The sequence below is a fragment of the Oncorhynchus gorbuscha genome, linkage group LG13 (assembly GCF_021184085.1).
Source record: "Oncorhynchus gorbuscha isolate QuinsamMale2020 ecotype Even-year linkage group LG13, OgorEven_v1.0, whole genome shotgun sequence".
In the NCBI taxonomy this organism is placed as follows: Eukaryota; Metazoa; Chordata; class Actinopteri; order Salmoniformes; family Salmonidae; genus Oncorhynchus; species Oncorhynchus gorbuscha.
The window spans coordinates 77143894-77157169 of record NC_060185.1 but is presented as its reverse complement, the minus strand read 5'-3'; the positions used below and the strand labels follow the sequence as shown (position 1 = coordinate 77157169).

Genomic DNA, 13276 nt, shown 5'->3' with positions numbered 1-13276 from the left:
CTCTCCCACGAGCCCCCCCCCCTTTCCCCGTGTTCCTCTTTTCAGTATGCACTCATTCACTATAATGCTCGCCTAGCTGTGAGGAGCTTCTCTTGCCCGGCTCCCCTTGTGTGCGTAAAACTTTCTAATGAAATCCCACATTTATTTTTGACCAATTTAGAATTCGTTCTACTTAGGGTCAAGAGGGATTCAAGACACTCAAAGAACTTTCCCTGCTAAAGAAAACTCAGGTATGTCAAGATTCGTTTAAAAAATATATATATTTTGGGGAAATCACACCCTGGAGCTGAGCCAAAATCAATTGTGGATAAAAACATTTGTAATGGTTTTTCAAAGTTATTTGGTAGACCTCACGCAAAAATGTCGGAAACAGTGGGTGCAATGGACTTGTATTACTTTCTAAGGATGTTAGGATGTGCCGCTTTAATTCCTTGGAGAAGGTAGTAGATGTGATTTGTTTAACAAGTACCTTTCTCTCTGTGAAGAATCATGGAGCCCATTTCTACGGCGGGAGGGGCTGAGGAAGAGCACCATGGAAACTACTCACCAAATCCAGTAAGTCCACTTTAGAAAACAGAGGATGACATGAAAACTAATTGATTTCTGGGACTCATTCTGCTGTCTACAAGTGCACCTTGCAAGAGGATTGGGGTACCATACCTCATGGATTTAATTAATCATTAATTCAGTTCTTACCCATTTATGTCAGAATATAATAAATCCCTATCTGCCTGTAACTGTTAACCCATCAAACCTGCATGCCATATATCAGATCTAGTTCTGATTTGGATTCTTTAAACATCCAGAAGGCCTACCAGTAATTGATCCATCTACAAATAACTGGATGCTTTTAAAAAAAAGTGCATTTGATCTTACAACAAAGCCATAGAAAATGTTCTTAAAAACTCCACTTCATTAAGAAAGTGACATTCTTAAAACCCCAGGGGGTTTCACTGACCACTGGGGATCTTTCTTGGGCCTCTCTATGCTGAGAATCAGTGTTTTACATCTGGCTGTCGTCGTGACCCTCCAGCTTGGATGCAGCTGTTGCTCCAAGCAGGAAGGTCAACCTCGAGGAGGAGAGCCCTCCCAAAGAGGACTACGAAACATGATGGGACAGAACCATCGTGGAGGAGCGTTGCTACAGCGGATGTCATGCTGTTTTGGAAAATTGCATTTACTCGATAAATAGGGAATAACAGTCTTTATATAAAAATATTCATGGCGCTTAACCTAAAAACATGGCTGATTATAATAATCCAAAAATGGCTTTCTATAATGAGTTAGAACCAATAGATATTGATTGACAACATTGTGGCAAGGCAAAGTCGGACTGGGGTGATTCTTACCTTCCTTTTCTCCCTCTATTTATTCCTTGTGCCAGTCTGCAGAGGCGCCGCCTGGAAAGCACGCCGTGTCAGAGGCCTTGGAAGAGGTGCAAGAGGAGTTGATAGAACATCAACCTCTGGAGCAGGAAGACCTGAACTTTGAGAAATGGAAGCCCAAGCCCAAACCTAAGAGAACGCTCCACGAGAAAGCAGGCGATGTGAAGACATATCTGTGGAACGCAGAGACCAGAGAGTTCATGGGCCGCACTGGGCATAGCTGGTGTAAGTAGAAGTGCTCAGTAGTAGCAGAACTGCATGTTGCGCTTACATATCACATCACACAAAATATTCCACCTCCAAGATAACAGCTAAAGCACGTACATTATGCAGTGTTCAAAACTGCAACATTAGGTCTACTGACACATTGGTACTTAACCTCTTTATAGAGCCATTAACCTCTCTCATTTGTAATCATTACAATGTTAATCGCCAATGGTTGAAGCAAAAGTGGTGGTTTCGTGGCTTATTGTTTTTGGGTGATGGGCTGGGATGGGCTGTAGCTGGGGGGGGGGGCTCGTTCCTCGCCTCTGTTCACTGGACTGTGAGTGCGTGTGTCCCCGAGCTTCATGTTTACATAGGTGCACAGACAACTCTGTCCCGATGTGGACAAAAACAAGGCTGCCTGGGGACGGATTCCCGGCGGGAGTGCGCTGTTCCGGGCAGCGCACTGGCCAGGAATCACATTCCTCATACCCCTCACCTGGCTTTCCACTGCCTCTTTCCCAAAGCTCCCGTGAACTCTGCATTTGACCCTAGCGTGCTCGCGGCCTCACGGTCACAGGCGAACACATAGGGAGTAGACAAGTGACTGTTCGGCGCAGTCGTCAGACAAACTTTCTTGGCAGAGGCTGTTTCCTGGGGCTTGTTGAATCAGTGATGATGGAGCAGGGCTCTTGATCCGACAGCCTTGTTGCTATGTGACGCGTTTGGGTTTGAACTCTACCATACGAGAGCAGTCCAAGGAGCCAAGCTTTGAAAAATGTCTCAAGAAAGAGCATGTTCCTCCTGAAAACGTCAGAAGCTGAAAACGTGCTGTTTTTTCATCATCGTGCCCAGTAATACAGAAGACAAAAGGCCAGGCTCAGGAAAAGGAACGATAGTTTCAGAAAGCTATGTATGCACACTTGTGAAGGAATGGGGCCCCATGTGCCCCCTGGCAAGAAAGGAGAGGGGACTGAGTTTGAAGTCTGTGATGTGTCTCCTGTGTGAGAGGAGTGTGAGAGGGGGACACATTAACAGAGTGGGGTGATTGGGGCTACTTGGAGCTGGCCATGGTTCTATGGCTGCAAAAGACCGTCACTACGATGGCAACCGGAGGTTCACTGTGTTCCTGAGTGAAAGGACTGCTGGGTGAATTCTCACTGAGCTCAAACAGTAAGGCCTTTGTGGGCTCAGTGGATGCAAGGCTGGCTGCAACTAGTCTGCTGTGAAATTGCCTGCGCAGTAAAAGCCTTTAGCTTAGGGCACGTTTGGGTTTGATTAGTTGCTAATGGACTAATTGCAATTGGGGGAGAACAATGGCAGTTCCCAGGGTTTTCTTTTTTTCATATAGTTCAGATAATGTGAATGAGTTTGTTAACAAATATATTTCGTAACAAAATACAAACTGATTGGAGTGATTCCCTTTTGCAGACTTGGAGAGACAACTCTTTTGTATTGGTTTAATTAACACAATAGTGAGCATCCTGAGCAAAGCCATTAGGAGTGTCTAGACAGCCCAGACAATTACAACTTCCAACATAATAACAAGGGATTCATTATACTTCATTATATAGGCAATTCAAATCAATGACTTTCTGTTCTGATGCTGTGCTTGTGTCTTTCCAAATCACGCTGATAGCCATAACCACTGTTACCCTCGCCGTTCTTCTCATCATCTCCATGAAATTGAGTTATAATGACTGGTTTGAATTCATTCTCTTTATCTGCCATCCATGTTACCTCCTTCTAGTTCTGATCATCCTCTTCTACACGGCACTGTATGCATTCCTGGCAGCCATGTTTGGTGCCTGTATGTGGTGCCTCATGCTGTCTATCAGCCCCTACCATCCAACCCACAACGACAGGGTGATGCCACCAGGTAAATATAAACTCTACCCCACAACTCCCTATTTCTCTGTCATTCTATCCCTCTATCACTCCTCCATCCTTCTATCTGTCCATTCTATCTGAACGTAAGCACAGTTGACTGTCTATGGGTATCCTTTGGCAGGTATGACGATGTCCCCACAACTGGATGGGCACTATGAGATCGCCTTCAATGCATCTGACCGCAAGTCTTGGAAGAAGTATGCAAAGCTAATGGAAGAACAACTAAGACGTGAGTCAGATGCATGATGGAATAGTTGGCATTTGGCCCAACTTGAATAGAAACATGAATTCCACCGTGAACATGACATTACCATTGTTGATTCAAATGCTACTTTTAGCTGTACAAAAATGCGGGAGTGTGTGCTGAAAGTTAGCTTGAGGATAGTGTTTGTCAATGGGATTCAAATGTTGGGGACATGTTGGGGAATGTTGGGGGTATGATATTGAAGCAGAACAGGCACACAGTAAGTTAATCCTCTCCCCCCACCTTCCCTACCTTTGTCCCATGCCCAAACCGCCACTGGCAGAACTGCATGCTGGGAAGGGAAGCCTCTTTGTGGGCAGAGCGTATCCATTGAGTTCTGCTACATTTTCCCCCTTCTTCAGTTCCCCGCTTTGGTCAGGCTGCCTGAATCAGAGGCCTGGCGGAACAATTGGTTTATTTATGGGAGCCCACCCTCCCATCCACCTCATGTCTCTATTTTTTCAACCAGTCACACTCCTTGACATACAGTAGCATATACCATTCTTTAAATGATCAATGGTGTTTCACTGCTAACCATGAACCCCCCATGAAAAAAGGACCATTTTCTTTTATGTATCTCTTTCAGCATACAATGATGCCGTACAGGAGCAGAGGAACATCCAGTGTCCGCAGGACGCGTACTTCATGCAGGATGAACAAGGGGAAAGCGCAGAGAGGAAGGCGTGCCAGTTCAAGAGGTCCTGGCTGGGCGAGTGCTCGGGGCTCCAGGACCCCCACTTTGGATTCTCCCAGGGGAAACCCTGCATCCTCCTCCGAATGAACCGGGTAAGACACAGCTCAGATCAGATCGTAGAGATCTCCCCCATGGAGGACCCATTGTTATAACATAATTTTGATGAGAAACAATGTTGTAAATCTATGCATATTTAAAATTCACAGTGGTTATCTTCATTTTTTTACCTAGTGATAAGATTAAAACGTTCATAATGGGGACAATAAAACTATATGCTACAGTAGAGTCACAGGAACGCTGTAATCATATCACAAGACCGTTTTTATCTGCTCCTCACAGTGGCCACAATATGATGCTATAGAGGGATAGCCTGATCCCAGATCTGTGTTGACTCTCTTTGCCAACTTCTATGAGCGTGCCAAGCACATTTGGCATGACAACGATCACAGGAGTCATTCTCCCAGCACAAACAGATCCAGGACCACACTATCCCTCTACAGCATCAGTCACCTAACATGAACTTCATCCTAAAGCTGCATATATAATCAGTGTTTGCTAACAGATAGTGTTATCTGTGTTGTAGACGTAAAGTAGAGTTTATCGATGAAATGGAGGATGCCATTGAGGTAATCTGAGATAGATAGATTTCAGTGACATCTTGTGGCCATTGTGAGGAGCAGATAAAAACGGTCTTGTTATATGATTACAGCGTTCCTGTGAATCAAATCAATGTTATTGTTACCATTATATACTGTAGCATATAGTTTTATTGTCCCCTTTTTTAACGTTTTAGAGTGAAACCTGGTGGGGATATCCAAAATTAAAATTATCACTAGGTAGAAAACGGAAGATAACCACTGTGAATTATAAATATGCACAGATTTACATGGTTTCTCATCAAAATAACGTTATAACAATACACGGGTCATTTCTTTGCTCTCATTTCTTTCCCTGTAGATACTGGGCTATTTACCTGGCCATGGCACTCCCGTAAACGTGACCTGTGGAGTCAAGGTACAGTAACGATCAGCATTCCTCCCTCCAAACATCATCTCTTCGTAACTGAATATAATAACTGCTTTAGTCACCAAAATATAACTCACTAGGTGACCTCTCACTCTTTCAGAAAGGTGCGCCAGAAAGCTTAGGAGAACTTCAGTTCTTCCCAAAAAGCATTTTCAACCTGATGTACTACCCTTACTATGGGAAGCTGAGACATGTAAGTGAGGATTTTCAGCATCATGACTTCCACTGTTGCTCTCATGATCTAGATTATATGCATGATCATAGTGACAATAGCCACTCAAGTTGCTTGTGTCCCATATCCCTTCTCCCAGGTAAACTACACAGCACCGGTGGTGGCCGTGCGCTTCAATGGGCTGCAGTATGACACCCACATTGTTGTAAAATGCAAACTCAATGGCAAGGGCATCATCAATGATTCGCCTACCGATCGCTTCCTAGGCAGTGTGTCCTTCTCCTTCGATGTGGGCGCATAGTAGTATTCCCCATGCTGAATGCTGTCCCCATGACAACAAGGAGACAAGAGAATATAGGAAAAAATATCATTATGTTGAATCCTTGTTTTGCATAAAATAGTTGACCAGCTTCTCTCTTCTCCCATTTCCTCATGTACTCTTGTGCCTTTTGCTGAAAAAAGCAATCATTTGGAATGTTAATGGATCATAAGCACACACACACACGACACAGACACCTCACCGATAGTCTTGAGCACGAGCTAAGTATAGAAACTGAATATTACCATTGAATACTTAGCTAGATTAATGCCACAAGCTAGGTTTATGAAACACAAGGCTCATCTCACAGGTAGTTTGTCTCTGTAGCTATGCTATTTATAATTTAAGACATTATTAATAGACATAAATACCCACTGTACAATTAGGATATAAGAGGAACATGTTAAGCACATTTTGATTTGAAATCAAATTGTGTACTAATTTCTTTTGAGTTTGTACTTTTCAACAGCATATCTATTGTGTTTTGTAGACTCCAAGGGCTACAATATAAAGAATGGTGAAGGCAGGACACTTTTACTTACACAGTAAGATAAACAGTAAATGACTAGGTTACATTTCAATAAGATAAACAGTAAATGACTAGGTTACATTTCAATAAGATAAACAGTAAATGACTAGGTTACATTTCAGTAAGATAAACAGTAAATGACTAGGTTATTTCAGTAAGATTTCAGTAAGATAAACAGTAAATGACTAGGTTACATTTCAATAAGATAAACAGTAAATGACTAGGTTACATTTCAGTAAGATAAACAGTAAATGACTAGGTTACATTTCAATAAGATAAACAGTAAATGACTAGGTTACATTTCAATAAGATAAACAGTAAATGACTAGGTTACATTTCAATAAGATAAACAGTAAATGACTAGGTTACATTTCAGTAAGATAAACAGTAAATGACTAGGTTACATTTCAGTAAGATAAACAGTAAATGACTAGGTTACATTTCAATAAGATAAACAGTAAATGACTAGGTTACATTTCAATAAGATAAACAGTAAATGACTAGGTTACATTTCAGTAAGATAAACAGTAAATGTCTAGGTTACATTTCAATAAGATAAACAGTAAATGACTAGGTTACATTTCAATAAGATAAACAGTAAATGACTAGGTTACATTTCAATAAGATAAACAGTAAATGACTAGGTTACATTTCAGTAAGATAAACAGTAAATGTCTAGGTTACATTTCAGTAAGATAAACAGTAAATGACTAGGTTACATTTCAGTAAGATAAACAGTAAATGACTAGGTTACATTTCAGTAAGATAAACAGTAAATGACTAGGTTACATTTCAATAAGATAAACAGTAAATGACTAGGTTACATTTCAGTAAGATAAACAGTAAATGACTAGGTTACATTTCAGTAAGATAAACAGTAAATGACTAGGTTACATTTCAGTAAGATAAACAGTAAATGACTAGGTTACATTTCAGTAAGATAAACAGTAAATGACTAGGTTAAATTTCAATAAGATAAACAGTAAATGACTAGGTTAAATTTCAATAAGATAAACAGTAAATGACTAGGTTACATTTCAGTAAGATAAACAGTAAATGACTAGGTTAAATTTCAATAAGATAAACAGTAAATGACTAGGTTACATTTCAGTAAGATAAACAGTAAATGACTAGGTTACATTTCAGTAAGATAAACAGTAAATGACTAGGTTACATTTCAGTAAGATAAACAGTAAATGACTAGGTTACATTTCAATAAGATAAACAGTAAATGACTAGGTTACATTTCAATAAGATAAACAGTAAATGACTAGGTTACATTTCAGTAAGATAAACAGTAAATGACTAGGTTACATTTCAGTAAGATAAACAGTAAATGACTAGGTTAAATTTCAATAAGATAAACAGTAAATGACTAGGTTACATTTCAGTAAGATAAAACAGTAAATGACTAGGTTACATTTCAGTAAGATAAACAGTAAATGTCTAGGTTACATTTCAGTAAGATAAACAGTAAATGACTAGGTTACATTTCAGTAAGATAAACAGTAAATGGCTAGGTTACATTTCAATAAGATAAACAGTAAATGGCTAGGTTACATTTCAGGTTTTGTCGTTGTTTTTTGATAACTCCTTATTCTACATTTATTGATAATATACATTGAGTGTACAAAACATTAATATTGAGTTGCACCCCCGTTTGCTCTCATAACAGCCTCAATTTGTTGGGGCATGGGCTCTACACGGTGTCGAAAGCATTCCACAGGGATGCTGGCCCATGTTGCTCCAATGCTTCCCACAATTGTGTCAAGTTGGCTGGATGTCCTTTAGGTAGTGGACCATTGTTGATACACATGGGAAACTATTGAGTGTGAAAAATCCAGCAGCGTTGCAGTTCTTGACACAAACCGGTGTGCCTGGCACCTACTACCATACCCTGTTCAAAGGCACTGAAATCTTTTGTCTTGCCCATTCACCCTTTGAATGGCACACATACACAATCCATGTCTCAATTGTCTCAAGGCTTAAAAATCCATATTTAACCTGTCTCATCCCCTTCATCTACACGGATTGAAGTGGATTTAACAAGGGATCATAGCTTTCACCTGGATTTACCTGGTCAGTCTATGTCATGGAAAGAGCCGGTGTTCTTAATGTTTTGTATACTCTGCGTATGCTGCCATTTTGTTTTTATTTTGTATGAATACAAGACTGCTACTGAGACTGTAATACTGCAGGCTGACTTTGATCTCTATATTAGCTGATGGAAAGTAAGATCTACTGTGGAAACCGACAGAGGTCACATTGTTGCTAAACTTGTACGGCAGTCTTGCACACTCTTCATGAAATAACAGGCTATTTTGATTTAGGCCTAGAATTAATCCTTGTTACTGTACCTTTGCTATGATTCTACTAAACCTGGTATCCATGTATTTATTCTGATATATACTATAATAAATACAATGTTGATAAGAACAATGCTTTTTTTCCCATAGGAATGTATTATATATTTTTTACATGCAACTCTTTTCTTACGTTGAAGGTTGTCAAGCACAGTATATTAAACATAACTTATTACACATGCACAAACAAGATAAAATAATGACTATCCTTTAGCCATCATTCTCTGAAGGTCTACTTTGCCCAGATATACACTTCCCTACGTATTTATTTGGACAGTGAACCTAAAATTTCTCGATCATTTTGGATTTGAGATCAAATGTTTTTATTTTTTGTATGAGGCGACAGAACAGAATGTCACCTTTTATTTGAGGGTATTTTCATATATATATTGGTTTTACCATTTAGAAATTAAAGCACTTTATGTATCTAGTCCCCCCATTCGATGGGGTCATAAGTATTTGGATAAATTCACTTATAGTGTATTACATTGAGTTAAACGTTAAGTATTTGGTCCCATATTCATAGCACGCAATGACTACATCAAGCTTGTGCCTCTATGTAAGCTATTTATGCTTCTGTAATTCTCCCTCATCATTATTCACGATTCATTCATGATTATCCGTAATCACGGTAGCATCCACATTAATGTTGAAGTGTTCAGGAACATATTCTATTCTTATTTACAATAAAAGTGGCTACAAAATGACACAATACATTATTTTCCATTCATTTCTATTGCGCAAAACATAATCCGCAAGGAAACACAACCAAAACAAACTGCAAATGCACCCATTGCCATCCAACAAATGTGAAGAGTCAAAAGTTCGATGCACTCATTGTGTGCTAGGAATATGGGACCAAATACTAAACTTTAGACAAAATGTGATACACTAAGGGTTGGTTTCTGGGAAACAGATTAAGCCTAGTCTTGCACTAAAAAGCTATTTTAATGGAGATTCTCTACAAGCTTTTTAGTCTAGTACTAGACTTAGTTTGTTTCCAGGAAACCAACTCTATACGTGAATTAGTCCAAATGCTTATGGCACATTCAAATAGGGGGACTAGATAAATAAAGTGCTTTAATTTCTAAATGGTAAAACAGATTTGAAAATACCCTCAAATAAAAGGTGACATTCTATACTGTCGCCTCATGTCAAATAATTGATCTCAAATCCAAAATGCTGGAGTAGAGTGCCAAATTAAAAGTTTTAGTTTCACTATCCAAATAAATAAGTAGTGGTGTGTATATTTAAAGGCATTGCAGAATGATTTATTCATTATGTTGATATGGTACAGTCAATGATCAAAACTGCCTAAGAAATATTAAAATGGTGAGCGTTATGCCAATTCATATTGTTTAATAAAACCACTGTAGCAAATGTTAACAATAAACATTCAATTATATTGACTAATTGAACAATGTGTATCTGTCATGTACTATAAACATTAAGGAATTCACACAAAATCCTGAAAAAAATGACATGATTTGACGCATCAAGTTTAAAAACCACAACGTATCAAGTCAGATTAAATTACATTGTTTATTTGAGGCTTATTGATGCGCAAAACACTAAACAATATGGGAATCCAACCAATCCATTGGAGAGATTAAGTGTAGATCTATCCATTGTTCTCTGCAACACATTGAACTTCCATAGAAATAGGTTCATATGACCTTAAAAGGAGACAGAATTTGGGCACCTACTAATATACTAGTGATGACTGCACCCATAACATAGCACTGGGACGTCCATAATGGACACTCTATTCCCTTTATCGTGCACTACTTTTGAACAGGGCCTATGGAGAATACAGTTCCTTCATAAAGTATTCACACCCCCTTGACTTTTTCCACATTTTGTTGTGTTACAGTCTGAATTTAAAAATGGATTGAATTGAGATTGGTTGGTCATTGGCCTACACACAACACTCCATTTCAAAGTGAAATTATGTTTTTTGAAATCTTTTTGAAATCTCTGAAATGTCTTGAGTTAATAAGTATTCATGGATGGATTAAGAACATTGTAGTTACTCCACAATACGAACCTAATTGAAAGAATGAAAAGAAGGAAGCCTCTACAGAATATAAATATTCCAAAACATGCATCCTGTTTGCAACAAGCCATTAAATACTGCAGAAAAATTGGCTAAGCAATTTACTTCTTGTCCTGAATACAAAGCGTTATGTTTGGTGCAAATCCAATACAACACATTACTAAGTACCACTCTCCATATTTTCAAGCATAGTGGTGGCTACATTATGTTATGGGTATGCTTGTTATTGTGAAGGACTGGGGATGTTTTCAGGATACAAAATAAATGGAATGGAGCCAAGCACAGACAAAATCCTAGAGGAAAACCCAGTTCAGTCTGCTTTCCACCAGATATTGGGAGATTAATTTACCTGACAGCAGGATAATAACCTAAAACACAAGGCCAAATGTACACTGGAGTTGTTTACCAAGAAGACAGTGTTCCCTGAGTGGACGAGTTACAGTTTTGACTTAAATCTGCAAAAAGATCTACGGCATGACTTGAAAATGGTTGATTAACAAAAGATCAACAACCAATTTTACATAGCTTGAAGAATTTAGAAAATAAAACGGGCAAATATTGTACTATCCAGGCTTCGAAAGCTCTAAAGAGACTTACCCAGAAAGACTCACAGCTGTAATCGCTGCCAAAGTTGCTTCTATAAATGATTCACTCAGGGGTGTGAATACTTATGTATACAGAACAAAAACATAATTGCAACATGCAACAATTTCAAAGGTTTTACTGAGTCACGGTTCATATAAGGAAATCGGTCAATTAAATTAGGTGCAGCCATGGGTGGGCCTAGTATGGCATAGGGCCACCCACTTGGGAGCCAGGCCCAACCAATCAGAATAATTTTTTTCTCCACAAAAGGGCTTTATTACAGACATAAATACTCCTCAGTTTTATCAGCTGTCCGGTTGGCTGGTCTCAGACGATAGCGCAGGTGAAGAAGTTGGATGTGGAGGTCCTGGGCTGGCGTGGTTACACGTGGTCTGCGGTTTTGAGGCGGTTGTGCATACTGCCAAATGACATTGGAGGCAGCTTATGGTAGAGCAATGAACATTAAATTATCTGGCAATAGCTCTAATGGACATTCGTCCAGTCAGCATGCCAATTGCACGCTCCCTCAAAACTTGACATCTGTGGCATTGCGCTGTGTGACACAACTGCACGAGTGGTCTTTTATTGTCCCCAGCACAAGGTGCACCTGTATAATTATCGTGCTGTTTAATCGGCTTCTTGATAACCCATCCACCTGACAGGTGTGGTGTATCTTGGCAAAGGAGAAACGCTCACTAACAGGGATGTAAACAAATGTGTACAACATTTGAGAGAAATAAGTTATTTGCGCATATAGGAACATTGCTGGGGTCTTTTACTTCAGCACATGGGACCAACACTTTACATGTTGCGTTTATATTTTTGTTCAGTATAAAATTAGATATTTTATTTAAAATACATTTGCAAAAATGTCTAAAAACATGCTTTCACTTTGTCATTATGGGGTACTGTGTGTAGATGGGTGAGAAAAAAAAAAGTATTTGGTCAACTACAAACAAGCAAGATTTCTGGCTCTCACAGACCTGTAACTTCTTCTTTAAGAGGCTCCTCTGTCCTCCACTCGTTACCTGTATTAATGGCACCTGTTTGAACTTGTTATCAGTATAAAAGACACCTGTCCACAACCTCAAGCAGTCACACTCCAAACTCCACTATGGCCAAGACCAAAGAGCTGTCAGAGGACACCAGAAACACAATTGTAGACCTCCACCAGGCTGGGAAGACTGAATCTGAAATAGGTAAGCAGCCTGGTTTGAAGAAATCAACTGTGGGAGCAATTGTTAGGAAATGGAAGACATACAAGACCACTGATAATCTCCCTTGATCTCGGGCTCCACGCAAGATCTCACCCCGTGGGGTCAAAATGATCACAAGAACAGTGAGCAAAACCCAGAACCACACGGGGGGACCTAGTGAATGACCTGCAGAGAGCTGGGACCAAAGTAACAAAGCCTACCATCAGTAACACACTACGCCGCCAGGGACTCAAATCCTGCAGTGCCAGACGTGTCCCCCTGCTTAAGCCAGTACATGTCCAGGCCCGTCTGAAGTTTGCTAGAGAGCATTTGGATGATCCAGAAGAAGATTGGGAGAATGTCATATGGTCAGATGAAACCAAAATATAACTTTTTGGTAAAAACTCAACTCGTCGTGTTTGGAGGACACAGTGCGTGAAAACCTTGTGAAGACCTACAGAAAACGTTTGACCTCTGTCATTGCCAACAAAGGGTATATAACAAAGTATTGAGATAAACTTTTTTATTGACCAAATACTTATTTTCCACCATAAATTGCAAATAAATTAATTTAAAATCCTACAATTTGATTTTGGGGATTTTTTTCCCTAAT

General features: G+C 39.5%; 1 protein-coding gene across 4 annotated transcripts; it reads left to right on the top strand.

Annotated features, from left to right (window-relative positions):
- The first annotated feature begins 59 nt into the window (after positions 1-59).
- Positions 60-8206, top strand: LOC123993539 (protein ATP1B4-like). 4 transcript variants are annotated; one of them, XM_046295802.1, is made up of 11 exons: positions 60-230; positions 486-555; positions 1385-1610; positions 3340-3468; positions 3601-3708; positions 4310-4509; positions 5375-5431; positions 5544-5636; positions 5755-6608; positions 6653-7983; positions 8019-8206. In XM_046295802.1, exons 2-9 carry the CDS (start codon positions 490-492, stop codon positions 5914-5916), a joined length of 1041 nt encoding a protein of 346 aa, XP_046151758.1. In that variant the 5' UTR covers positions 60-230; positions 486-489; the 3' UTR covers positions 5917-6608; positions 6653-7983; positions 8019-8206. The 4 variants fall into 4 exon arrangements, with proteins under 4 accessions (XP_046151758.1, XP_046151756.1, XP_046151757.1 ...); XM_046295800.1 differs by having other exon boundaries at positions 5755-6573; positions 6653-8206; XM_046295801.1 differs by having other exon boundaries at positions 6688-8206.
- The last annotated feature ends 5070 nt before the right edge of the window (positions 8207-13276 follow it).

Coding starts and splice junctions, on each gene's coding strand:
- LOC123993539 (XM_046295800.1), top strand. CDS start 490: ATGGAGCCCATTTCTACGGCGGGAGGGGCTGAGGAAGAGCACCATGGA. Junction 3,469..3,600: donor CGACAGGGTGATGCCACCAG/GTAAATATAAAC, acceptor ATCCTTTGGCAG/GTATGACGATGTCCCCACAA. Junction 3,709..4,309: donor AATGGAAGAACAACTAAGAC/GTGAGTCAGATG, acceptor TATCTCTTTCAG/CATACAATGATGCCGTACAG.